This window comes from Amphiura filiformis, chromosome 2, assembly GCF_039555335.1.
Source record: "Amphiura filiformis chromosome 2, Afil_fr2py, whole genome shotgun sequence".
Lineage (NCBI taxonomy): Eukaryota > Metazoa > Echinodermata > Ophiuroidea > Amphilepidida > Amphiuridae > Amphiura > Amphiura filiformis.
This window is the reverse complement of record NC_092629.1, coordinates 52,276,716-52,303,505: the sequence shown is the minus strand read 5'-3', so window position 1 is coordinate 52,303,505 and position 26,790 is coordinate 52,276,716. Positions and strand designations below refer to the sequence as shown.

The following is a 26,790-nucleotide window of genomic DNA, read 5'->3' as shown; positions in this document are numbered from 1 at the left end:
ATTTGTGTTCTCCTCCAGAAATAATGAGATTTTTCACATTTCCAAGGTGGCCAAGTTGTTTTTACGCAGTTTGGCACTTATTTATGTGTACTTAATGATACTCTTTTGGCAATCCTGTACTCAATGACTCCCATTTTACTTTTTGTTACCCCAATGACCATCCTTTTTTCAAAGTTTCATACCGAATGACCCCATTTTTATTCAGGTTGTGTACTGAATGACCCCATATTTTTGTAATTGTACATTTGACCTGAATGCACCCTACTTTTAACATGGCCGAGGCACATCCCTGCCATTTCAGATAGGGAGTGCCCCCCGGGGTTATTTTATCTACTTTTGCCAGCATTCAACCTGTTTTCAATGTGATTTGTGCCTATTTTAAACACAATTCCGAAATCTGACGTATCAATGTTGTATCGTCCACAAACTATGATCCGAGACTATTTCATTTGACACGGTTGTATGGATTTCAAAAGATCGGTCCTATAATAGATATAGATTAGAGAATTACAGCAAGAGGCTTTGAGGATGCCGTAATCCTCTTGACAATCAACCAATCAGAGAGACATATTTCAGAATTATGTTCGTAGTTGAAACTCTTTCAACTCTGACATATATATTTCAAGTAATCTCGTTTCACATTAACACGTTTATGGATGTATTGGGATGATCATAAGTAGGTCTATAACATACACCATCATAACATGCCTCAACGATATCAACATGTAAAAAGCTGTTGCAAATTCATAACACAACGTGTTATAATGTATAATGTTATATGCCAAAACTTTAAAAAACAATAAAAATGTCAGTAGGCCTATCAATCAAATCAAAACCAGAATAAATGCATAGGCCTACAAATAATACTTAAGAAACTGACTAAATCAATATATGACTAAATGTCAGTATAAATGAATCGCTAAATCAATTAATCAATCAGTAATCAATAAATAAATAAATAAATAAATAAATAAATAAATAAATAAATAAATAAATAAAATAAACAAATAGGCCTAAATAAATAAATCTATAAATAAATAAATAAGAAATGAATGTGCCATTTATATTATTATTACAATTTTAATATTATTAATATTAATAGGCCTTTTAATATTAATATCAATCAATCAACCAATCAATCAATAAATAAATAAACAAATAAATAAATAAACAAATGGGCCTAAATAAATAAATCTATAAATAAATAAATAAGAACTGAATGCGCCATTTATATTATTATTACAATTTTAATATTATTAATATCGTTGGTATTAATAGGCCTTTTAATATTAATATCAATCAATCAACCAATCAATCAATAAATAAATAAACAAATATGCCTAAATAAATAAATCTATAAATAAATAAATAAGAACTGAATGCGCCATTTATATTATTATTACAATTTTAATATTATTAATATCGTTAGTATTAATAGGCCTTTTAATATTAAGTACAGTTGAATACAAAAAGACATAAAAAGATGTTCATCATTCCGTGCACGAACACTCACTAAATTTACCACTCTTAGAAATTTGGCAACTACGTATCAATTAAGCAACCAACGATTGTAGCACAATATATATTTTCCCGGTACATACTATTTATTGCACGTGCAATACTTTTTGACGTCACGAAAAGTATTGTACATACAATATTGTACGTACAATATGGAGTCTGAAGCGCGCTTAATGTAGGTAAAGGGGCTACGCATCCTGCACATGAACAAATCAACACAATGAGGAACGATTTCTCGCTACAAGAAGAAAGTGAATATTATTAATAAGAAAGAAAGAACAGTCTACCAAACCAAAGTTTGATAGTTAAACAAGACTACAAATAAGCACAAATCCCGACCGGCACACAACCCTATGGTTCGAATCTCATGCCGACACATTCCCCTGTTTGTTTAAACCCAAGTTGGGTTGTGCCAGGGGGTTGAAGGTATACGGGGATGTGCCACGGTTTGGGGATACCTTTTCAGCGATTTTGGTATTGATGTGGTGGGTTTTCAGTGAAGATCAATGTGCCCAATTTTGGCAAAAGTGCCCTTAAAAGCGCCCAATTGGGGCACATTTTGGTGACTTTTGGGTGTTTTTCAGTGTTGAAAATTGGTATACCGATAAGTAGCATAAAACAGCAAAAAGTAGGTATAGAGACATTTAGAGAAAGTCTGCATGGCACATACAATTTGTTTTTGAAGACCACCCGCCTGATATGACGGGATTGTGTTTATTTGAAATCTGAAATTTGAAAATTTAATTGTTAGATGAATATTGTTTTGGATATTTGTTTAACATGTGATATCATCCAAAACGATTTTAATTACTTGCTCTGAGGTTTGCATATTAATTAAAAAAATTAATTAATTCTCTCAAATTTAATTAATAAAGGTCTTCATTCATTGTTTTTTTTTACTTTTAAATTATTGTATCAGCATTCCTGGATATTTTCTATTAAAAATATTATAAAAAGTCATACTTTAACACATTTCCTGACCAGACTTGTTATAAAATATCCTAATCTTGAACTACTCGGACTGGTGTTCCGGGTACCAATTTTCCACAAAAAGCACTCCAATTTTTCCCAAATTTGCTGCTTATATAAGGGCACTTTTGCCCAATTGGGCTTCACTGAAAACCCACCCATCGATCTGTCTACAATGGTCTATGCATCGATATACTAGTACCAAAATCGCCAGGTATCCCAAAACTGTGGCACATCCCTGTCCATCTGCAACCAGGAAGAACCCCCCGGGCGGAAAACAGCTGACAAATTATACTAAATCGTGTCATCCCCAAGAGTCCTGTGACATAATGTGGATACCAGTTATCTTAGAATTCTTCCCAGATTGAGTTCAAAATACCCAAAGTATGAATGACCCCGAAGACATGACTCTTAGTCAGCTGACGTATAAAATCCCATTACAAATCCAATACCGTAAATGCTCCACTGTACGCACAAAGACAATGTTATAAAGCCGTAATGTACGATCTTCGTCAGAGATAGTTGTTATTCGAAATAACATATTAGTAATAACAGCCAGGAAGATTTTTTTGTCCTTTAAAGCCGAAATAATAAGGTAAAATACGATAATTCCCACTTACTATCTTGTTGGCGTATGGATGGGGCAATAATTATGCCTATATGCATAACATGTAAAGTGTGCTGAGGCTTGTGGATCAATGTCTAGGTGTTATGCCTGTGCGTAGCGCACTATAAATCACTGCGCTTTTTTCCCCCTTTTTTTTACATCAGGGTGGTGAATTATGGGGGGGGGGGGGGCAAAGATTTATTTTGGTTTGGCTAGTCAAAAGGGGAGGCAAAGATGTTTTGGCAGGTCCATAAAGGTGTGGGGTTGGGAGATTTTGGCGTGGGGCGATTTTTGGCACAAATATTTGGGCACCATTTGGATATTACGCTCTAAAAGGTGTAGAAATATTTTAGGCGAATTCATAATGAGGAAAGGACGAAGAAAAAGTGGATGGAAAAATTAATACGCAGCAGCAGCATGAAAAATGGGATAAAGAAGATGACGTAGAAGAACAACAAAACATTGGGGAATGGAACATGACAAAAAATGTCATTTTGCTCATTTATCATGTTTCTGTTGTTTACCCTTACAGATCCCTACGTGTGACAACTAGGCCATCGTGCAGCAAGGATTGTTCCACATTCGGTAGTGGTGACTTTACTGACATTTTACGTGAACACATGTACATGTACGTGCTGGATTACTCATGGATAAAGCATATTTTAATATCAGACTACCTCAAAACCATGCAAAGAAATAACCAGACTAACTCAAACCATACAAAGATATATCATCAGACTACCTGAAACCGTACAGAGAAACATGACATACTCAAATGGCACGGCAATTACGTGGTATCTTATTGTCACTTCTTGGATACTCCTTTTCGTCTGCATTGGGTGTCATTGCCGTCAATGAAACAACAGGTAATGTTTTTTGGTTTTATTAATTATTTGTGACTAAATGTGGGATGACAAATGGTGACAAAAATTTGGCTCATGCTCCCTCACCGCCACACAACTAAAATCCTAGCTACGCTACCGAATCTAGTCAATCAAAAGTTGCTTCAACCACATTTTTCTAGGGCGCCCTTTCTAATATTACGTAAGCTCTACATATCTATATTCTTAGCTTTTAGACTAATGCTGGTTTCATACTTTCATGCCGCTTGCCGCTTGCCGCTTTGACCACGTTTTTGCTTCGCTGTGCAGTCGCTTCTGAAACGCTAGCGGTGACCAGCGGCAAGCCGATCGATCACTCCACCGCTTTGCCCAAAGCGGCAGATCGCTATGAGTTGAATTCAAGTCACAGCTGAAGTCAACTCGAGAGCGGTGGCGCTCTGACGTATGAGAACAAGATATGATTTTTGGCGGTGCTGAGTGGCAACATTGGCTTTCATAGTCATGCCACTGCCGCTCAGAGGTGTATAGCTCCGCTTGCAGAAAAGAACATGATGACGCGTCTGCTCAGCGGCAAGCGGCAGAAAGTATGAAACTAGCATTGCTACGCACTTCGCACTCATTGCAGAGGGCATATGGATTGCAAAAATAAGTTTAACTTCATTCGAAGAGAATAATTATTGTGTTATTTAAATTACAAACAAAAAATGAAGTTTAATAAAGGTGTTTTCCGACTTTTTACAGACATTTGTTAAATCAAAACACACGCTAATTTTTCTTCCAAATAATCTTTATACTTCTTTTTTCTTTTGCGACGTACAATATCACTGGTTTGGTATGATAATTTGAAAGTGTCATAATATTTCGTGTTAAAGGTCATATATATTGCTCGGACAACATCAACATTTGGCAAGCTAATATTATGAAGACAATGAAAATGACTCCTTTTTTGATAAAATAAGACGTTTAAAATTGATATTCCGCAAAAACCAACTTAAGCGGTGAGTTCCTTCGAACGAGACACATTTGACCTAGAAAAAAGTTGACATCATGAAATGAGATGTGCCTGCTTTGAGAAAAGGGACAGTAAACGCTCTCAACGCACAGAACGTATACCGTTGTTGTCCTCAGAAAGAAAGTCTAATCAAGTGTTATAAATTTATTGGTTTTTAAACATAAGGATAAAATCAGCCGCTTCTTTTTTATATTAGTCAATTGTGATATTACTATTCATATGTATATCACGTTTTAGAGAAATATTTGGACTAAACAATAAAAAATATGTTAGACCCATTTTTACCGCGCAATTTTAGAATTTGAGCGTGATGTATATCGAAATTATATTTGTTATGCAAATAAACAATTTTAATGGCCTTTTGTTGGAACCTTCCCGATTTCTCGTGAAACTCTCGTCATTTACTGTGACGTCACCAGTCTCCTGCCATGGAAATCAATTTTGCTTCGAGCGGGGGAAGGACCGTAAATTGGTGTACGAGTTAGAATTTACAAACACAATTTCTCTTTTTTTTAAGGAGAAATACGAATAGAAAAAGTTGGAAAGAGTGTCAACTTGTAATGTGATAATTAGTCTCTTCGAATGGAGTTAAACTTGTTTTTGCAACAGATATGCCCTTTAAGTAAAAAAACAAAAAAAACCTAGAGCTCTTCAAACCGGGGAATGCCACGAAGAGTTACGCACTGGTTGTCAGCCATATATTTACTTGGGGACATCCCGTCATTCCGAAATCCCGTCAGTCTGAACGACCGCTATAGTCTGAATTTTAAGCTTACCTTACGCTAACCCTAATATAACCATAACCATAATCCTAAATCTAACCCTTACCCTAACCCTAAAAATTCGGACTAGCGGTGGTTCGACTGACGGTGTTTCGGACTGACGGGGAGACCACATTTACTTTCACATACAGCAGCGTTTGAGCATGCTCACGACTGATTGGCCATGTACCTCAACAGCCACTGTCAAATGCCATCTATTTAATACTCAACTTATAATTTATGAAATTAAGGGGGTACTACACCCCTGGTCAATTTTGTGCCTATTTTTGCATTTTTCTCAAAAATTATAGCGCGTTGGTGACAAGTAAGATATGTATATTATAGGGGCAATGACTACAACTACTGCACTGAAAATTCAGCAACTCAAGGCAAGTAGTTATTGATTTATTGATCAAATATTGGTTTCCCCTCATTTTTGACTGTAACTCCACAACTGCTGTCTGTGTTGAAATAAAATTTCCAGTGCAGTAGTTGTAGTCCTTGCCCCTATAATATACATATCTTACTTGTCACGAATGCGCTATAATTTTGGAGAAAAATGCAAAAATAGGCACAAAATTGACCAGGGGTGTAGTACCCCCTTAAAGAAATGCTTACAAATGTATTTTTGTACTTATATATACGACAAGTAACACAACACGGGAGTAAAATAACATCATGTAGGAAGTGAATTGAAATAAACGTGCTGGAATACATATCGTGACGTAATGTCACTTCCCCTTCCCATAATTCATTCAACCTCCCTGTATAAATCACAAAGTTTTGAATTAAATCAAATATTGGAACTTGCATTTTTTGCAACTTGCTACGTTGCGTCTGAAACCATCCGACTTCATCAGGCAAGTGACCCACTGACCTGGTCATGTGACACAATGAGACGGTAAGGGATCGTCTTGATGACCCGGTCCCATGTGTGAGATAAGCTGTGTCTCAGTCCCCCTTTCTTATCAAGTGATGTCTGCTCTACTCTCTCCCAGATGGCTTCTTTGATGCCTCTCCTATGCCACTGCTACTCCTTATCAAGAATCACTGGACCAGTGTCTTTACTAGGTGGAGGTACACGGCGGAGTGTCACATGACCAGCCCAGCGGGGTCAATTGCATGATGAAATCTGATGGTTTCAGACGCAACGTAGCATGTTGCAAAAATGTAAGTTCCAGTATTTTAATTCAAAAATTTATGATTCTAACGACTGTGTAAATCCATATAACTTATTCCACGCCTTTGTTTTTTCTCTTTAATTTAGGATACCCATGTATAGGCTCACCTGACGGACAGGTTATTCCCATGAATAAAGTGTGTGACAGCAAGATCCAGTGTCCACTACATGACGACGAGTACTATTGCAGTAAGTGCCATTTCTGATATTAAGTCTCTCTCCGCGGGTATCGACAGCTGCAGCCGGCGAGTTATTTTTTTCAGAATTGTCAATTTTCATGACCATATTTGGAATCAGCATGACCAATGCGTTAAAATGAGTACAAATAAGCCTAGTATTTGTTCAGTGGTTCTTAAGAAAGCTGTTGAAGCCTATGTCAAGCACACAGAGGCTGGTCAGAGGGGAGCAACACCTAGCGGTGTTTGCATTCAAATATTGAGGCAAATAATGCCGAAACCCAAGATGAATGATATGGGCTCTAACAGGCTCTATAAAGGCGACCCAAACACTTGATATAAGGGGTGTCATTTCCGCCCGATGTGCATATTCTTTTTCTCGGAAGGGAAAAGCGACCATTAACTTTAGATTTACTAATAATGGACTTAACTCAATAACCGCAAAACCTATGATGCGAAATATAAGACCATTGAGAAAGATACTGCCGTTTTCAAAAGTTTTTTTTAGTTATGTGGCAAAAATCGATTAATATTGAAAATTGGAAAATTGATTAATATGGCTCCTGTCTTCCCACTCGCCTTAAAAGGATATCAAATAATCCTGTATAATGTCAATGAATGTATAGAGGTTATCCACTTCACTCAGTGTGTGACTTCTAACAAAAGGCGCTGGTTCCCGTAGTATTCCTCATTCAAACCAATTCAATGCACGACCTCGGAGTTACTTGCATAACTTTGGCGGGCTATTTTGAAACAGTGATGGTTGCACATGCAGGGACTTCTTTTGAAAGTCCTGAACAAGGTAAAGCAGTCGTTGATAGGATATGCAGCTTATAGAACACGGATTACCTCTATTGTGCCTGTGAATGAGTGACAAGCATTATATAGGTCGTTATGGCAATAGTGTTAGGATAATTATGTTAGAATATTTAGAAGTTTTCCATAATTGTTAATTTTTAAGTTTATAAAAACATTTGATACCCCTTGATACAGTAAGCAAAAGAATTAAGGTAACAGTTGTGTTCACTCCCGTATATATCTTAAATAAAGGCAAATATGTCAAAATTAAAACAAGCAGCCAATACATGTACTCTTTAGCTCTGATTTAACACCTTATGTTGAAATTAGTTGAGAATTTAAGAAACGGTGATGTAAAACCTAATGAAGAAACGAAATTAAAAGTTGCACTTTTGTGTCCTAATTAGTGAAAGTTTTAACGTGCTAATCAATGGAAGCACGTCGCTAGTTCTCTTGTGCGCGAACGTTTTGTGTGCAAATCAATAGGGCATCCAATGGAGCAAACTGCAACTTTTCAAATGGCATCTTCCTTGGATTCTTGGATCGTCGTGTCTTTATTTCTTGAACAATTTCAAAAAATGAGGTCTTAAATTCAAGCTAACAGATGCAGCTATTGTCTACCGGTTTCAATTATGACATATCTGTCTTTATTTACGATATACAAGAGGTGAACATAACTGGTACCTTAATTATTTGGCTTGCTGTATACCATTCGATATTGAAACGTTTTATGGCAGTCTTTTCTAACCTTTTTTGAATGATGTCTAAAACCTAATCGAGTTTCAATATATGATTTCTATAGAGACTTTGTACGAACATAACATAGGTGAAGTAGGGGACAGTAGTCGGAGCGGATTAGCAAAAGACCCTTGCTGTAGAATACTACCATGTCTTACTGAATTTCAAAATGCCGTGGAACACTTCGAAATACCAGAAAGTGGACGTCAGTTGGATGTAGCCAGTGCGAATTGTTCATGGCATATGGAGAATTACGACGCTCTTAGATGTGGTTGGTATCATTTAATAATAATAATAATAATAATAATAATAATAATAATAATAATAATAATAATTAATAATAATAATAATAATTTTGTGGTGTCTATCGCTGTTGCTGTCGTTTTCCTGACGTTTTTTTAAAACCCATTTACCGTTAAAAGTCAATCTTTGACCAGATGTAACTTTGCTCCGGAAAGTGCTATGACAAAAAGGTTTTCAGTTTTGGCTTTCTTTACTCAAGGGCTTTAATTTGATATATAAAGTGATGCAGTTTGATGGCAAATTTGAATTCACCTAGCATACCTACTAATTAGCGCACGACAAGCGTCAATAAATTGATGTAGGGCCATCTTTTTTCTATTATTTTTCAACAGCAGAAGATATCTCTGAAAACTGTCCGTTGAATTGTACCTGCTGTCCTCTGATGATATCCTGTAACGAAGTCTCATGGAAACAACTTATTGACGGATTCAAGAAAGTGCCGAGAGTACCAGTCAGAATATTGTAAGTATACGAAACGAGAACGACCGTGCAGTGTGTTTATAGTGGGTTGAGCAGATAGTTTGGCGTTTGTCCGAATTTTAAAATTTGAAACCATGTTCATTGTTTTGAATTACCACCCTTTGACCCACTTTGACGTACACCTCATTAACCAGGCACCCACGAGAACAATTGATAAAAATGTAATCCTTGTGTTTGACCTTTGACCTCAATAACTCAATTTGAACAAGGATGCCTTCTTGTATCTTGAACTATTATTACAGTCCACGTTCAGAATCCGTATTATATGCACAATGAGGTATCCCAGTGGAAATCCATATCATAAATCGGAAAATTTCAAGAGTATTTCGAAAACGAGTATTTTGTTGGAAAAGTAGATAATACATTTTGTGTGAATAAAAGGCTAGAGGTTAGTCACCGCCCTATGTTAATGCTCACAATACTTCTTTCGGGGTATTTATTTTATTTCTTTTATTAATAATTTATTCAGTATCATATTTTATGTGTTCATTCACTCAGAATTATTTCAAATTTGAAGGACCCATCTAGCAGAAACTGGACCGAAATGGCTGAAATATTTCCATTACTGCGACATCTGTAAGTCGGCTTTAATTTGACATTTAAATAAAATTGTATAAATCATTTACGGCCGAAGTTCAATCAAATTGCTAAAAGTGAAAATAAACAGCCAGTAAATGTTTGTTTTCCCATCTCTCGAGGAAAAAAAACAACAACAAAATAAATAAATAAAAATAAAAAAAAACCAAAAACCCCCAAAAACCAAACAAACCACCCTCACACAGTGATTATTATCTGCTCCAATTGCAATGACACCTCATACATATTTACCTGGGCTGGATTAGGCCTCTGAACACCAGCACTACTACCATGACCACAGCAGCTGAAGGGAGTATCCCATTATGCTTTGCGGTACCATAATAGAACTGTATGTGCTATAGAAAATGTACACAAAATCCTTCACTTCAACTTTCAATAACTGGCTTAAATCAGGGGAGGTTAAGACTTTTGTTTGTAAAAATATGACCCCTAAAGTAGGCCTATTGTTAAACTATCCATCACAGTTGTTTGATGGGATCATTTATTAGTTTTTCAAACAAAACATCATGTACAACCAAATTTTAGGCTTAAACAGCTAAATGTGATATCATGCTAATGTATACAGATGCTTTTGAGTCATTCTCAACTTGAAATTCCCCTCTTTTACAAAATTATTCACTTTCATAGCATTTTTATAGCTTTTTTGGATATAAAATGTATCTATTAATGACAAAATTGGTGGCGCTATTTAGTTACTGGAAATTACTCTTTCAAGCTTTTAATACGGATAATTCCTTTAATTGTTTGATGAAATATGTTTATAAAATTTCCTTGTTGCTTGTTTCACCTATTGCAGCTGTTTTAATGGCAGTATTAATCACCTACCCCTTGCAAATAACGAAATATGATTTAGGATAAATAGCGCCATCTATAGTTTGCATTTAGTTAATAATGAAGCCAATTCTATATGCATCAAACAACCGTGCCATAGCTCTCAATATCTAAGCGGCTGTTGTTTATATTTTGTATACATTTGCTATGGAGCATACAGCTATACTGCAATGCTTGCTGGGATACTCCCTTCAGCTACAGCTCTGCTATATTGATTTTCCAAAGTAAGACGCCAATACCTATTTGAGTACACCCAAAGGTCCCAGTTTGTCATGAGCCACAGTGATCAGCGAATTCCTGTAGAGTGTGCTGAGGCAGGCTTGTGGGTTTATGCCTAGTATATAACCCACTATTATTACCTATTCTAGATCCTTTGGCTACTCATTATAATTTACACGGACCTTTGGGTGTACTCAAATAGGTATCTAAACAGATAGCAACATTCAGTGACGCAGCTCTATAGACCACTTGACATCATTGTTTATTAACAAAGGCGAGGGACTGGTCTATCGATATGCTTGAATGAACCACTACACTGTTCAATGGCTTTATACTCTATGAAATGTGGTGGGCGATTTAAAAGGCACGTGTCCTGGGCAATCTACAATGCGTATGCCGGGGCGTATGCACACTGCAGGGCAGAGAACGATGCAAATTGCTATCATTCGCGCGCATACTGCCGGGCAATGACGTCACATGTCAAGCTCTCTATACAGACGCAGAACCCTAATCATAACCATCGTAGTCAGGATCAGCTCTCCTTGTCCAAGTTAATTACAAGGTAGCTCAACTTTTCCATGAAAAAAGAATTTAACACTTCAGGGATTCAAACTTGTACCGTCAGGCCGCAAGTTATAAAGATAAACCAAATACTTGACTAAGCAAATTTATTGTTCACGCCGCTAAGATATATTTTGATCTCTATCTTTCTTTTTTAATATATTTTCAACCGAAATACAGAGAAGTGAGTGACACGCTATTAAAAATACTTCAAGATGCTGAGTTTGCTCCATTCGGAAATTTGGATGTTTTGTGAGTATAATGAGCTATTCCAGTTGAAATCCACACGACCCCTGTGGAAGATTTTGTAAATACCTTCCGCAGGGGGAGTATGTTTCTCAAATGTAATTGGTCAGAGTTAATCAATTCGAAACCCATAATACACCTGTATTATGGTTTTACCTATATCTTTCATAACTGGAGTGAGTATTTCAAATGGAAGTTACCCAATTGTCTATTCTATTCGAAACTCATACTCCCTCGGTGGAACACTTTAGCTAAATCTTCCACAGGGGGAGTGTGGATTTTAAATGGAATAGCCCAATGAGCTTATATTATTTAAGGGGTGGGGTATGAACGTTTGTACAGTATTTATTATGGGACATTAGAGCACATCAGATATATCGAATTGCATTCTGAATACGAAGAATGTCCTTCTGATATCAAATAATTTTGATTTTTGAAATTCGCAATGTAATACACATTTTATGGCAAATAATTAAAATTGATATTTTTGATATTTAACAGTACTCGAAGTAAATTTTATAAATCTGATGATTTATACTTAAAGTGTATGTAGGTGGGATGAAAAGCCGACGATCAATTGAAAATTTTGACCTTTCGTATTGAAGATATGGATTTTTTTCCCAAAACACCCAAAACAATTAGGTATTTTTGGGAAAAAAATCCATATCTTCAAAGGTCAAAATTTTCAATTGATCGTCGGCTTTTCCTCCCAGCTACATACACTTTAAGAATATATCATTAGATTTATACAATTTACTTCGAGGACTGTTATTATATCAAAAATGTGAAAAATATCAAATTTTAATAATTTGTCATAAAATTTGTATTATATCGTGGATTTCAAAAAATGAAAATTATTTGATATCAGAAAGCCTTCTTCGTATTCAGAATGCAAATCGATATGTCTGATGTGCTCTCATGTCCCACAAAAAATACTGTCGAAACGCTCAAAACGCTCATTCCAGATCCCTTAACTGAACATATAAATTATTTGAGGTAAAGGTGTAGACTGCAAATGTGTCTGACAATGTTTTATACGTTCTTGACTGTTGTCGGATAAAATATTGCCCCGGAGTTTCGGAGGTAATTTATAAGATGTCAAATGTTTCCATTTCAGAACGTCCTTTGTTGTTTCACATAAGGCATGATAATACAGCATTGCTCAAAACCCAACTTGCAAAACCTTTGTTTGAATTATAATACATGTTATATGAAATTACGTAGCTTAATTACAACACCTCTGAGCAATTTCTAAAACTGTTTTTGCTTAAAGTTTGATAATATTATTTGCTTTTATTAATGCAAAGCAATCAACTTCTTCCACGTGTATCAATAGAGGGCGTACCAAATGTAAACACATGTTCACTCATCTATATAGGGATGTCGATAAAAACAATACTAGTACATGATTTAAAAAATGAATATATACAATTATACAATTATTGTGAAAACTTCTGCAAACTGGATGAGCATGTATGTAATGTTCTGGACGCGGCTCTGCTGTTTGGGACGACAAACATGATGTCGTCCTTTTGGATAACCAGCCGCAACATAATCAGTTATGTTCACCCTGTATATCCTAAGGGGCCGTCCATAATTTTCGCCATTTTCACTTACGTACAAAGCGTACGTAACTTTTTACCCCCCTCCCTCCCTCGAGTTACGTACAAATAAAATGGCGAAGAATTTCCACGAGTAGGCCTACTACTAATAGCAAAATTGAGATGTTGGGTTGGGGTTGAGGTTAGAGTTTAGGTTAAAGGTTCGATTAGGTTTAGGGTTAGGGTTATATTAAGTATTCCAGAAGGATAGTTGGTTCTGGATTAATGTTTTTCCAGATAAGTTTAGAAATGCTAAAAAAAACTTCCTTTTAAAATCATATTTTCATGAAAACGAAAGCCATCAATAAATTTAAATAGCTTAGAATACAGGCCGAATCTAAACCAAATGAATGGCTAATGCGCTCCAAAATCTGCTGATCATCCTATACTCTCTTTTCCACAACCCCCGCGATCACGTCATATATAACGGGAACCAGGGGGACATCCCTTTGGCATGTTTGGTGAATGTTCTTGCAATTAAATTATTGTTTTGATGTCTTTTGTCGCAACAGTAATAATCCACACTAGAGCCTTTGTTGCCATTGATCCTAGCGCAGACAGAAAATACTTTTTAAACATTTTGGTATGAAATAAATTAAGCTTAATGTAAAATTAAAGACCACTGTGCATATTAGACTCAAAATTAAAGAGAAAATCATTTTTTGCATGGCATGTTATAGAAATTGTTAAAACGAATTGAACAGTTTTAGGTCAATTGGTTATAACTTATGAATAAAATATTAGAAAATACCATAATTTTTCACTTTCGTTTTTGTTTTATTGCTCAAACAAATCGCCATTTTTCTTACGTACACTTGCCCAGGATTTTTACCCCCTCCCTCCCTCTTACGTACGCTTTGTATGTAAGTAAAAATGGCGAAAATTATGTACGGCCCCTAAGACAAATATGTCTGATTACAGGCCTTAGTTGTTGAAATTGGTGCAGAATTAAAGAAACGTTGATCTAAAACCTAAAGAAGAAACGAAATCAAGAGTTGCACTTTTGTGGTCTAATCAATGAAAGCACGACGCTAGTTTTAACGTGCTAATCAATGGAAGCACGGTGCTAATTCTCTTGTTCCCTAACGCTTTGTGTGCAAATCAATAGGGCATGCAATGGAGCAAACTGCAACTTTTGAATTGGCTGGGTTTTTGGATCGTCATGGCTTTATTTTCTTGAACAATTTCAACAAAATGAGGTCTTAAATTCGAGCTAGAATATGCAGCTGCTGGTTCCAATTATACAAAGGGTGAAAATAAATGGTACCTTAATTCTTTGCAGTACGGCATTTTCTGTGTAGTTGTCAGAATTTCAGACGCGAACTAGTCTTTTTATCTCTGTCTTTCACTATACATGTACATGCATTTAGTACTCTGCGTGGTGACCATAGGCATAAGTTTTGATAATTTTTCGCAAAGTATCAAGCGCTATCTCAAGAACCACTGAACAAATACCAGGCTTGTTATTACTCATTTTGATGCATTTTTCATGCTGATTCCAAATGGTCATGTACGTGTACAATTCTGAAATGTTTGAATTTTTAAAGAAAATTTGAAACTTGTCGTCTGCAGTCGACACCCGCGTGGAGAGAGTGAAGGGTCCGTAGCCTAATAGAAATGCATTTGTGTATTGGATCTAATCCACGTGTCTTCCATTTGATCACAGGTTACTCAACAGAAACCACATCACACGATTGGAACAGAACAACTTCGTTGGCTTGCACAATTTAACTTGGCTGTAAGTTCACCATGCCCATGTAAATGATTTTGTATTACTCGAGGGATCATTGGCACAAAGACATATAGTATCTTAAAAGGAGTTACGTCTTTGTGTCACTGATCCCTCGTACTATGTATCCTTATTAAAACGGGGAGAGTGAGCGGTGAGGCTTCTGTACCAATTGTTACCGAACTTAGGCAATGGAGTCAAATTTGTTCGATCGACCATCGAAGCTTTGTCGATTCTTACATGTGACCTGACACAACGAAATGTGTATTATTGGTAGTTTCGAGACACTATCTTCCACATGGGGTGAGTGCATTTCAGACGGAATAAACACTACAGGCAGCTCCATTTGAAACTTATCTTCCCTCTGTTGATGATCCAGGTTGAATCGTTCCCAGAGGGTGTAAGAAATTTAAATGGAGCTACCTAATGTGCTCATTCCAGATCAAATTCATACTCCTCCTGTGGAAGATATTTCCAACATTTTCCACAGGGGTAGTGTGGATTTTAAATGGAATAGCCCAATAGCTGTTGCTTCTGCAGATAAGAGGTTTTGAAACGGACAACCACTTTTACATCAGTCGGTTTTACTTATCCTGCTCCGATTTTCATTAAAATGTGCGGGACGTCAGTTCTGGTCAACTTCCTTTGTGTTGGGCGTGGGCGGGTAGAAGAGATCAATGTGCTAAGGAAATAATAGCAACGAATTATTGCTTTATATATTTTTTTATTATTATAATTTACTTATGTTTGTTCTAGAACATTTGAGGAGAATAATATTACCAGACTTGAGAATGAAACATTTAGTGAACTAATAAAGTTGGACCAACTGTGAGTATTTAGGGCCTATCGAGATAAAACAGTGACGTAGTGTTAACCCAATGAGTCCTACCTGCCGATTGGCCAAAAAGAAGTTTTCATTATCAATTGGACCAATCAGCAACAGAAGATTCAAGGAACCAGTAATGTTCACCACTGTATATCCTAAACACGAACAAATGTCAGAATTAAAAATAGCCGTTACCTGAACCTCTTTTTAGCTCTGATATAAACCTCATTTTTGAAATTGGTTGAGAATTAAAGAAACGGTGATCTAACACCCAAGGAAGTAAGGAAATTAAAAGTTGCACAAATCAATGGAAAGCACGGCCTTAGTTTTAATGTGCTAATCAATGGAAGCACGGCGCTAGTTATCTTGTTCGACAACGCTTCGTGTACAAATCAATATAGGGCATGCAATGTTGCAAACTGCAACTTTTGAATTTTCATCTTCCTTGGGTTTTGGATCATCGTGTCTTTATTTCTTGAACGATCTTAAAGGAAATCTGTACCATAAACTAATCAATGGCTAATATAGTTATATACCCCTAAATTAAACATACCAGACGCTCTATATGAATTTCGGAATATTCCTAACAAAGAAAAAGCACTTTTAATCCTTCGTTTCTGCGATTCAAGGGAGCCGCCATGATAGCTGCTTGCGAATCCTTTCTGCCACAAGCGGTAGTGTAACCTTTCACACAGACCCACGGCGAGCGTGTGTTGCTGTATGGCATTCACGACCCCTACATCGAATTTTGGTTTTTAGTGTTGTTTTTACTTTTCGTTCTCAAAAGACATTGTTGATCATAAATATTACTTAAAATACATTTTTTTATGTTCTTCTGTAGTTTTATGGGTAAAAATTGTCGCGTTTTCTTTTGAACGAATGTTGAATCTGAACTTTGGTAGTATTCGCATCGTGTCACCAAAGTTCACGAGGGACGAGGCTTGTGGCACGGATTTCGCTGGTTTCAAAATCGGGGTACCGTTACAGCGTAATAAAAAATACATCGGGTATCATTATGGCAGCCACCATGGATCGCAAACTCACCGCTGATCGTCGTAAGGAATTAAGATGTTAGCTCAAGGACAATATTGTTCAAGGTTGCGCCGCAGACCTATAAAGAAACAATGTTGCTCCCAATACAATAGCAAACAAGCTTAAACTGTAAATTAGCCACCGATAGAGGGCAGGGCCTCATTTTCGCTATCGACAGCCCGTCACCTAGTAGAGACAGCCCGTCACCCTTAAGGTTATCCTAACCCTAACCCCTTACCCTAACCCTAACCCTAATCCTAACCCTGACCCACTAACCCTAACCCTAACCACCTAACCCTAACCCTAACACCCTAACCCTAACACTAACCCTAACCCTAACCCTAACCCTAACCCACTAATCCTAACCCTAATCCACTATCCCTAACCCTAACCTTAATGTAACATTGACCAACAGTAACCTTAATGTATAAAATTGGCCAACAGCACCATTAATGTAACACAGAGGGCGCTAATTACTGCCGTGCTAAATATACAAAATAAGCATCATCATCACTTCAGTGAAATGCGCAGAAGTCGGATTTTTCTTAAAATGTAATATATTTACATTTTAATCTTTCTATTGCGCATGCCTTAAAATGTATCATATAAACAAAATTAGGTGTTCACGATTTGTAACATATATACAATTTAGCTAGAGAATGTCTTGGTTGATGATGATGATGATGATGATGATGATGATGATGATGATGAGATTGATGATGATAATGATGATTCATAATTGCCGCCTTTGGCATGATAATAGTAATATATGAGTAAGTAATAATATTGATTTTGATGCGGGTTTTGATGTTATTTTTTTCAGGTCGCTGTATGATAACCCTATATCTAGTTGGGCGAACTCCGCATTTGAAGGACTTGATATGCTTTATACACTGTAAGTTTGCTTAACCATCTTAATGCTCTGCGTACTGGTCCAGAGGATGATTTAAGGAAGCCCCATCATGCACTGCAAACGTGTTATCACCAGAGTTTCAACTGCCACTTTACTTTTCAAATCCTATTGAATTCTGTTCAAAAGATGTTGTTTAAGAATTGTGCGTGTGTCATTATTACTTGGTCGATTTCAGAACCAAAGTGATGTATGCATAAAGGATAATTCACACCTTCTGTAGGTAACATAAAATGTGAAATCGACTAGCATTTTGAATGCGTTTTTATTGTAAATATATCAGTCCAAATTCAAATTTAAGCATGCCCGTCAATGCAATGTGCGAGCAGTGGTGTCATGTTCACTCACACAGCTGTGCTAACCACAAGCCAACACAGTGGCGTGATGGGAAGTGCTTAAATCATCCTCTGGTACTGGCCAAAGGCTTCAACATCAAAAGCCCAATTTTTGAGATATTTTCTCAAAATATCAAGAGCTATCTCAAGAATCATTGAACAAATACTAGGCTTAATTTATAATGTTTTTTGTTCATACTAAGATTCCAAATATTAGGGTCATGACAATATAATTCTGAAATGTTAGAATTGTTAAAGAAAGTTTGAAACTTAACGTCTGTAGTTGACACCCGCGGGAAGAGGGTTAATTTTTCAATAACTCATCCGTAATAGATTCTAGTTTAGTCTTATTCAAGATGGTCTCAATATACGATGGCCAGCTAATTTCCTCAAGCGCCGGCCGGTCGCTTTATACGGCCAATAAAATCAACTAAATTTCTGCACTGATCATTTATATTTCGCACCATTGGCAAGCGAAACGATCACTCACAGCTATTGGCACGGTCAGTTTTATCTTCATGATTTTACAAACCGTGATCAACCGTCTTGTACAACTTGTTTAGCTCATTAATGTTTGTATGTAAATGACCCAATGCACTGACGAAATACGCTGTTTTCAGTGGTGGTTGTACGATGATCAGACCGCCCATTTGCTGTCAATCTTGTGGTCGAAACAGCTGTGCTGCACATTTACGTACATGCACCAATGGCGCGAGTGTTTACGTTTCAAACAATAAATGACAAACAAGATCTCGGTACATGATTGGATGGCTAAAGTCATGAATATTCAGCGTCATCTCATTATTTTCTATATGTGACCATCCTCCACAACTGAGCCCGGATGTCGCCAGTGCCACTATTGAGATATGCTCCATTGAACTTAACAATAAACAATAGGAAACAAAGGATTTATTGACTGTTTTATTGATTTTTCACTACTTAAATGTCAAGTACTATAGACATGATATACATCATTTTAAAGCTAATTTCAAGCAGAATATTTTAGTTGAATATCTCAAAAATGATGATTGGCGACTTCAGGGCTCAGTTGTGCTGAGGGGTCACATATCTGGAATCTCGGAGATTTACTAACAAGTTGATCAAGACCGTATATTTGAGCACTCACATCGCTAGATAATCCATCACCTTCGTTGGCTGTTAATACCAACACGCGTAACATACAGTGTGTGGCCCCAGGTGGATACGGGCTTGAATCAAGACTAATTCTAGTTGTGTGATTGTATACACAATTTTCTACATGTGTGAAAATATGGCTGAATCTTCTTTGTTGCAATTTGTTTCAGACGACTCAACAAGATAGAAATCACCTCACTAAACCAGTCTAGTTTCAACGGTCTGACCAGTGTACGGACATTGTAAGAATAATTCAAATCATACATTGTCTAGGTATTGTGATGTGCCCTGAGTAATTTAATTTGATGATTTATCTTTGTTTACAAAGTTACATGAGTGATGACATTTTGGGGGAATTCCCCTCTCAAATTGAGCAAAACAAGTTGAATCATATCTAATTTGGAATATTTGGAAACCCCCCTGAGGTTGTAAAGTGAAGATGACATCATAGATGGGATTCCCCTCAGGAAGTGATGTAATGGGATTTCCCCTCAGGAAGTGATGTAATGAGAAAGGTTAATGTTATAATTAAGGCTTGGGAATTCCCACAATCACATTGGGCTATTAATATTTGGGGATTTCCAACTGCTTGGTATATAAGAAAAGGTAAACATATTTCTTCACAGTTGATAGTGTTGATCTGGGCTAGCTAGCTAATATGCTTACAGTCTAATTCCTTCAAAGAAAGGAAATTGCAAACCAGAAATGTTTTATGTAGTCAAAGTACTACTATTTGACAGTGTTGTCGGAGAAGATCTAGAATATGTCCAAGAACGTACTTCTTCCAAGAAAGGAATATATATTCTTCTGTCGACTTGCTGAAGTCTGGTGTTTTGATTCAACGCAACTGTCAAAATAAGTGGGGACAACTGCATCGCAGTCCTGCTTCCTGAAGATATTGTGTGAAAGGTGGAAATAGCACCAAGTTTGGAGAAAGCAGCGCAAGGAGTTAAATTTGGAGAACAGCGCAAGGAGTTTAGTATTGGAGAACGGCGCAAGGAGTTTAGTATAGGAGAACTGCGCAAGGAGTTATAAACGTGTTTGGAGAACACCATTTTCGTATGAGGAATTTATACGCAAGTATTTATAAATGCAAGTGTACAATGGACTTCGCTGATTTTCGCAGGACAAGTGAATAAGGATATATTACATCAGTCGTCCAGAACATTGCAAGAACTTTATGATCACCAAGAAGAAGAATGCTGGCTAAGTACTAGATAGTTAAAGAGTGAATATATTTGATTATTGTGTATGTGCATTTGTTGTCATATTATTGTATCAATAATAACGTGCTTTCAATTAAAGACTTAGATTTTGTTAGCTTAATCAAACAGTGTATTTGTGTTGTGCATTCGTGTGAGTTCGGGTAAAAGGTGATTTTGGCCTTGAGTCAAGTACGACTCGTAACAGTATATATCAATATTAATATAAACCATTGCCAAGGAACCATCACCATGATTTTTTTCGGGAGGGCGGGCATGGGGACAAGTGAATTTCAGGGGGGCAAAATTGGCAAATTTTGCACAAAAAAAGTGGAAATTTACGTAATTTGGGGTTTTTACCTCAAAAGAGGGGGGAGGCAAACTGGGGTGGGGGTGGGTGGTTGTAGAAAAATATTTAAGGGGAAATGCCCCCCCCTTACAACCCCCCTCCTCCCGTAAGCGCCGCCACTGCAAGCTGCAGATCCCTGAACATATCTTTGTACAGGACAACAAGCATACCTAATCATATTTTCGACCAATCTGGGTATCTAACTAAAATGCTTCATTTTGTTTCTAAAGTGACACAAAGTAGAGAGTTACCATTCACCGTGATGGTAATTGGGTCAAAAACACATTTTTTTTTTTTTTTTTTTTAAGTTAATTTTGGTTAATCCCATAAGCCTTTACGATTTAATCATACAAACGTCACGTGGATCCAGCGGTCACTGTTTCTGCGCACGTTGAATGCGCAGTGACAATGTGAGCATCGTATCGTCTGCTAGATTTTATATTTTAGTGGTGTGGACTCTTTAAAAATGCCCTGCATGCTGGCCAATAGGCTTCATTATCAAAAGTCAAGGGCTATCTAAAGAACCACTGAACAAATACTAGGCTTGTTTGTACTCATTTTAATGTATTTTTCATACTGATACCAAATATGATCATGAAAATGCTGAATTTTTTTGAATTTTTAAAGAAAGGTCAAAGGTCAAATTTTAAACTTTGTCCGATTAGGTTTCAACTTGTTGAGTGGAATCCTTGATATGAGGGGAATGTGAAAAAATACAATCAAGGTCATCCAAGGTTATAAGTCATCATTGGGTCAAATTTTAAACTTTGTCCGATTGGGATTAAACTTCGTAGGTGGAATCCTTGAATTGAAGGGAATGTGACAAAAATACAATCGAGGTCATCCGAAGTTAAATGTCATCATTGGGTCCCGATTGGACTTGCACTTTGTGGGTGGAATACTTATATGCGAGGAGCATGACTTAAATAAAATCAAGGTTATCCGAGGTGAAATTTCATCTAGGGGCTAAAATGTAAACATCGCCCAATTGGGCTTACACTTGGTGAAAGTTATACATATAAGGGGAATTTGAACTAAATCAATGAGGGGAACATGTCAAAAATAAGGTCGAGCGTACGGTCAACTCGTACCTCAAAGCGTAATGTATTGGCCCCGCGGGATTAGGTTATAGCACGTGGGATTCAAATACGCCACTGCGAAATCTAACATGGCGTTACTCTCAACTTGAAACGAGCAGAGTAATGGTTTTTCAAATTGGGTTTTGAACAGAGTGCGTCCAGAATTTAAACATGACTTGTGCCATCATAGGTCAACTCTTCTATACTTTGTGTAAAATATATGCCGAGGTGAGTTTATAAGTTTGGGCAAAGTATTAATAATACCTTTCTTTTTAACTTACAGGTTCATGTATAATACAAAATTAAGAAGTTTGGAAGCAGGTTCTTTTCATAGCACACCAGAACTTTTATATTTGTGAGTATAGAATTACACGCTATGTATTTGTGGGAAAAACAGAATACGTGATATATCATTTCATTTTAATAAAATGAATTGTTTATTTAATATAATTGTCATTTTTTACTCACAATAAAAGAATTGTGAATGAAATTTTGACATCAAACTGCATCATTAGTTGGAACTAATATTCACATTGTAAATTGGCTGATTAGTTATATATGTTAATATAATGAAATCATAAAAATAATGAAAAATGAAACAGTTGCTTCACTATGAGCTTAAAGAAATGGGACTCGACACGTAGTAATCGCACTGAAAAATATTTTTTGTATTTAATATATTGTCAAATTCATCATCTGCAAAAGTTCGTGTATACAAATCCAAAACTATTTCGGTATAAAGATGTTAAACACACCTCAATGACGTTTCGTACTACATGGCGTTTTGGAGTGGAGTAATTGATCACAAATGTGGGGGTAAGAAGTGGTTACCCTCTTCTCGGTTGAATGTGTCACCCCCTTTTTCCGGAGCAAGCTAGCTTCTTGTATGTGTCTTCTCTTTCTGTTTCTGATATTTGCGTAACATATCAATTTGTAAGCGCTCTTTGGCAAAGTCATAGTTCATTGAATTTACAACCGTATGACAAAACAGGTGAAAATAGTAACTTTTTGCACAAGATTATAAAGAGAATTGGCTATTGCTTATTCAAGTGACGCTAGTGTATGGACAATATAAGTGTGTTTTTTCATTTAATGACATAAAATTGGGCAAATATTGTAAGGAACACTTGAGGTTTTGACTTTTAAAACCTACATTTTGGTCAAAAAATGTGCTTGGATAGGTAGTTTTCAACAGATTAACCACATTCGCCTTGCTATAACAATGAATTGCGTTATCTGTTGACCTAGTGACGAAAAGTGTTTTTAGGGGGAAGATTTAGCTTTCGTTTGATACTAAACAAAATCTGATTGGATGAAGGGAACACTTGAGGTTTCGACAAAAAACAGGGTTTTTTTTTTCAGTTAGAAGCACCACAGCTCATACGATGCCATGCACTCAACCGTGTAGTGTAATCAAAGACTGTGGTGGAGACAATTCACTGCTTGCTGTTCTCTGCTTGGAAGTTCTTGGACGAAAATGTGTGCTCAGGTGTATCGAGGTGGAAACTGTGCGTAGATGGGTTTAAAAGAGACTCGTTTTTGTAAAGAAACCTTTCCATATGTCCCAACCTATAACACGGGAAGCTATCTTCCAGGAAAATGGGGCCAACACATTCAACCACTTCATACCCCACATTTACTCCACTCCAAAACGCCACCAAACATCAAGTTGCAACAGGAAGCAAACGAGGAGTGGGAGAATTGATAAGTCAATATGAGAAAGTACTACGATGTATACGGAACGTCACTGAGGTATCTTTAAAATCTTTATGCCGAAATACTTTTGGATTTGCAAGAACTTTTGCAAATTATGAATTATGGACAATCCTGATAAAGTTATTTAATATACTGTTATATGTGACCGTACACCACGAATGGGTCATAAAGTCGGCCCGGTCAATTTTGTTTTATTTCGTGTTTAGAAAATGTATATCATAAGCTTTAAAATTGTATATTATTTGACTAACGATATCCAGAAGCGGGGTTATGGTTTGTTGAACTCTGCTCCTTCAACCTAATGGTACATTTTTTCGGTTCTACATGTTTCTCATTTTCCACATTGCTGGTAATAAATATATATCAAACAGTCATAATTGGTAGTCATTTCAAATCATCCCCAATTCAACGAGGTTCAGGTATCAGGTTCAGGTTAATTGTTGGTTATACATACCTAAATACAATGCTTTGTAACCCACCACTTGAATAGGATTTAGCCAAAGCAAACAAAGACTAGATCTATTTAAGAATTATTATCCTCTTCAGCAATAGGATTATTGATTGGTTTACAAGGTGTTTGACTGGCGCTATCAAAATGAGATACATGTCGCACCAAATTGAGGTACCTATGAATACTACCTTCATGCACATTTTACACTGTAACTCAGAATACAATTTGCCGACTTTACAGCTCATTCGTGGTGTACGGCCACATATACACTAAGTGCTATAATCCTCCAAACGCTTTTCATTACAGATTTTTAAAAGGGAACAACATTAAAACGCTGAAATCTGGGAGTTTTGATGGCCTCTCAAAGCTGAAAACTTTGTAAGAATATAAATCATGTATTAACAATTAGATATTAGGGCATCCTCATAAAAATGTATGGTATCTCATGTGCGGAAAAGAACTGAAGACCTGAGCGCAAGAAGACTGTAAGTCCACTTGGCCCCTCAACATGTATACACTAAAGCTACGTATGGTTTCTTAGGGTTTTATAATGTTTAATACATGTTCCAGGGTGAAAACATCATGAAAGGTTGTGAAAGCTTTGTTTTGACCCCGAACATGTATAAAGCATTATCAAACTATACGAAACTATATGCAACTTTAGTGTATACATGTTGAGGGGCCAAGTGGACTAACGGTCTTCTTGCGCTCAGGTCTTCAACTGTAAAGACTCTTGCCGTTCGCCATCTTAGCAATAATTAATCTGGATACCAGAATACAATACATTATAGTGGGCATAATGAGATCGTTAGTTTCACGTCATACTTTGGTATGGTATAACGTAATAACGTAATTATAATGTTAGAACGTTATTACATCGGCAACGTTTATGACGTTAACCCCACGAGAACTTCCTGCCGATTGGCCAAAAAGAAGTTTTCATTATCAATTGGACCAATCGGTAACATTGTTAGAATAATTTCACCACGCAAAAAAAAATTGGGGTGAATTATTTGCAAAGCTCCATTCTTATTGGTAATTAAAGTGAAAATATCATGTAATTGACCAATCAGAGGCAATGTTATAGATCGGCAGGTAGTGCTCAGGTGGTTAAAAAGACGTCATTGTCATTATGAAGTTTTTAAAAAGTTCATAAAATTATACAACAATCGAACAACAAATTAAAACCAATTGTGTCGTTGTTTTGACGTCCATTTCAATCAATTTTGCACACTGGGATATATAATCATCTGGGTATGAGCTGAAACTATTGTATCTTGGTATGTACCATGCCTAGTGCCTAATCAATCCGAATACCAGAATTACAATACAATCACCTGGCTATGAGGTGCTATGTATGGAATGTTGTCCAGGCGCCACAGGTGAAACCATTGTATCTCTGGTATGTACCATACCTAGTGCCTAATCGATCTGAATACCAAAATTACAATACAATCACCTGGCTATGAGGTGCTATGTATGGAATGTTGTCCAGGCGCCACAGGTGAAAACATTGTATCTCTGGTATGTACCATACCTAGTGCCTAATCGATCTGAATACCAAAATTACAATACATTCACCTGGCTATGAGGTGCTATGTATGGAATGTTGTCCAGGCGCCACAGGTGAAAGCATTGTATCTCTGGTATGTACCATACCTAGTGCCTAATCGATCTGAATACCAAAATTACAATACATTCACCTGGCTATGAACTGCTATGTATGGAATGTTGTCCAGGTGCCACAGGTGAAAGCATTGTATCTCTGGTATGTACCATACCTAGTGCCTAATCGATCTGAATACCAAAATTACAATACATTCACCTGGCTATGAACTGCTATGTATGGAATGTTGTCCAGGTGCCACAGGTGAAAGCATTGTATCTCTGGTATGTACCATACCTAGTGCCTAATCGATCTGAATACCAAAATTACAATACATTCACCTGGCTATGAACTGCTATGTATGGAATGTTGCCCAGGCGCCACAGGTGAAAGCATTGTATCTCTGGTATGTACCATACCTAGTGCCAAATCGGTCTGAATACCAGAATTACAATACATTCACCTGGCTATGAGGTGCTATGTATGGAATGTTGTCCAGGCGCCACATGTGAAACTATTGTACCCCTGGACATGCATAGTGCCAAATCGAACTGAATACCAAAATTACAATATCTTCACCAAGTATGTATATCATAATATTGGTACACCACACCACCGAAATTATATTATACAGTAAATAAAAGTAATGATAATGAAAATTAATGTCTTTTTCCAGATCGTTATCGCGAAGTCCTCTTCAGCATATTGAGACAGGTGCATTTAGAAATTTGTCCACACTGAGTCTTCTGTAAGTACATTTTATTCGTTAATACTCTGCGTTCTAGCTTTAGGCTTCAACAAAAAAGTCCAAGTTTTTAGATATGTTCTCGAAAGCTATCTTAAGAACTAATCAACCAATACTATAATGTTGTACTCATTATAATGCTAATTCCAAATATGGTCATGAACAGTGCAATTTTGAAATTTTTGAATTAAAAAAAAAATTGAAAAAACATTCCCAACATGGTTATTATTAATATTA

The 26,790-nt window shown here is 36.6% G+C and overlaps 1 protein-coding gene across 1 annotated transcript in view; it reads left to right on the top strand.

Annotated features, from left to right (window-relative positions):
- LOC140146360 (uncharacterized) overlaps nucleotides 1-26,790 on the top strand; it is a 78,038-nt gene that overhangs the window by 42,998 nt on the left and 8,250 nt on the right. Inside the window, exons 2-14 of the mRNA XM_072168179.1 lie at nucleotides 3,627-3,960; nucleotides 6,977-7,078; nucleotides 8,666-8,872; nucleotides 9,237-9,366; nucleotides 9,883-9,960; nucleotides 11,773-11,844; nucleotides 15,106-15,177; nucleotides 15,925-15,996; nucleotides 17,850-17,921; nucleotides 19,576-19,647; nucleotides 22,319-22,390; nucleotides 24,509-24,580; nucleotides 26,485-26,556. Coding sequence (XP_072024280.1) covers nucleotides 3,870-3,960; nucleotides 6,977-7,078; nucleotides 8,666-8,872; nucleotides 9,237-9,366; nucleotides 9,883-9,960; nucleotides 11,773-11,844; nucleotides 15,106-15,177; nucleotides 15,925-15,996; nucleotides 17,850-17,921; nucleotides 19,576-19,647; nucleotides 22,319-22,390; nucleotides 24,509-24,580; nucleotides 26,485-26,556 — 1,184 coding nt within the window. The 5' untranslated portion in view covers nucleotides 3,627-3,869. The remainder of the gene's footprint in view (nucleotides 1-3,626; nucleotides 3,961-6,976; nucleotides 7,079-8,665; nucleotides 8,873-9,236; nucleotides 9,367-9,882; nucleotides 9,961-11,772; nucleotides 11,845-15,105; nucleotides 15,178-15,924; nucleotides 15,997-17,849; nucleotides 17,922-19,575; nucleotides 19,648-22,318; nucleotides 22,391-24,508; nucleotides 24,581-26,484; nucleotides 26,557-26,790) is intronic.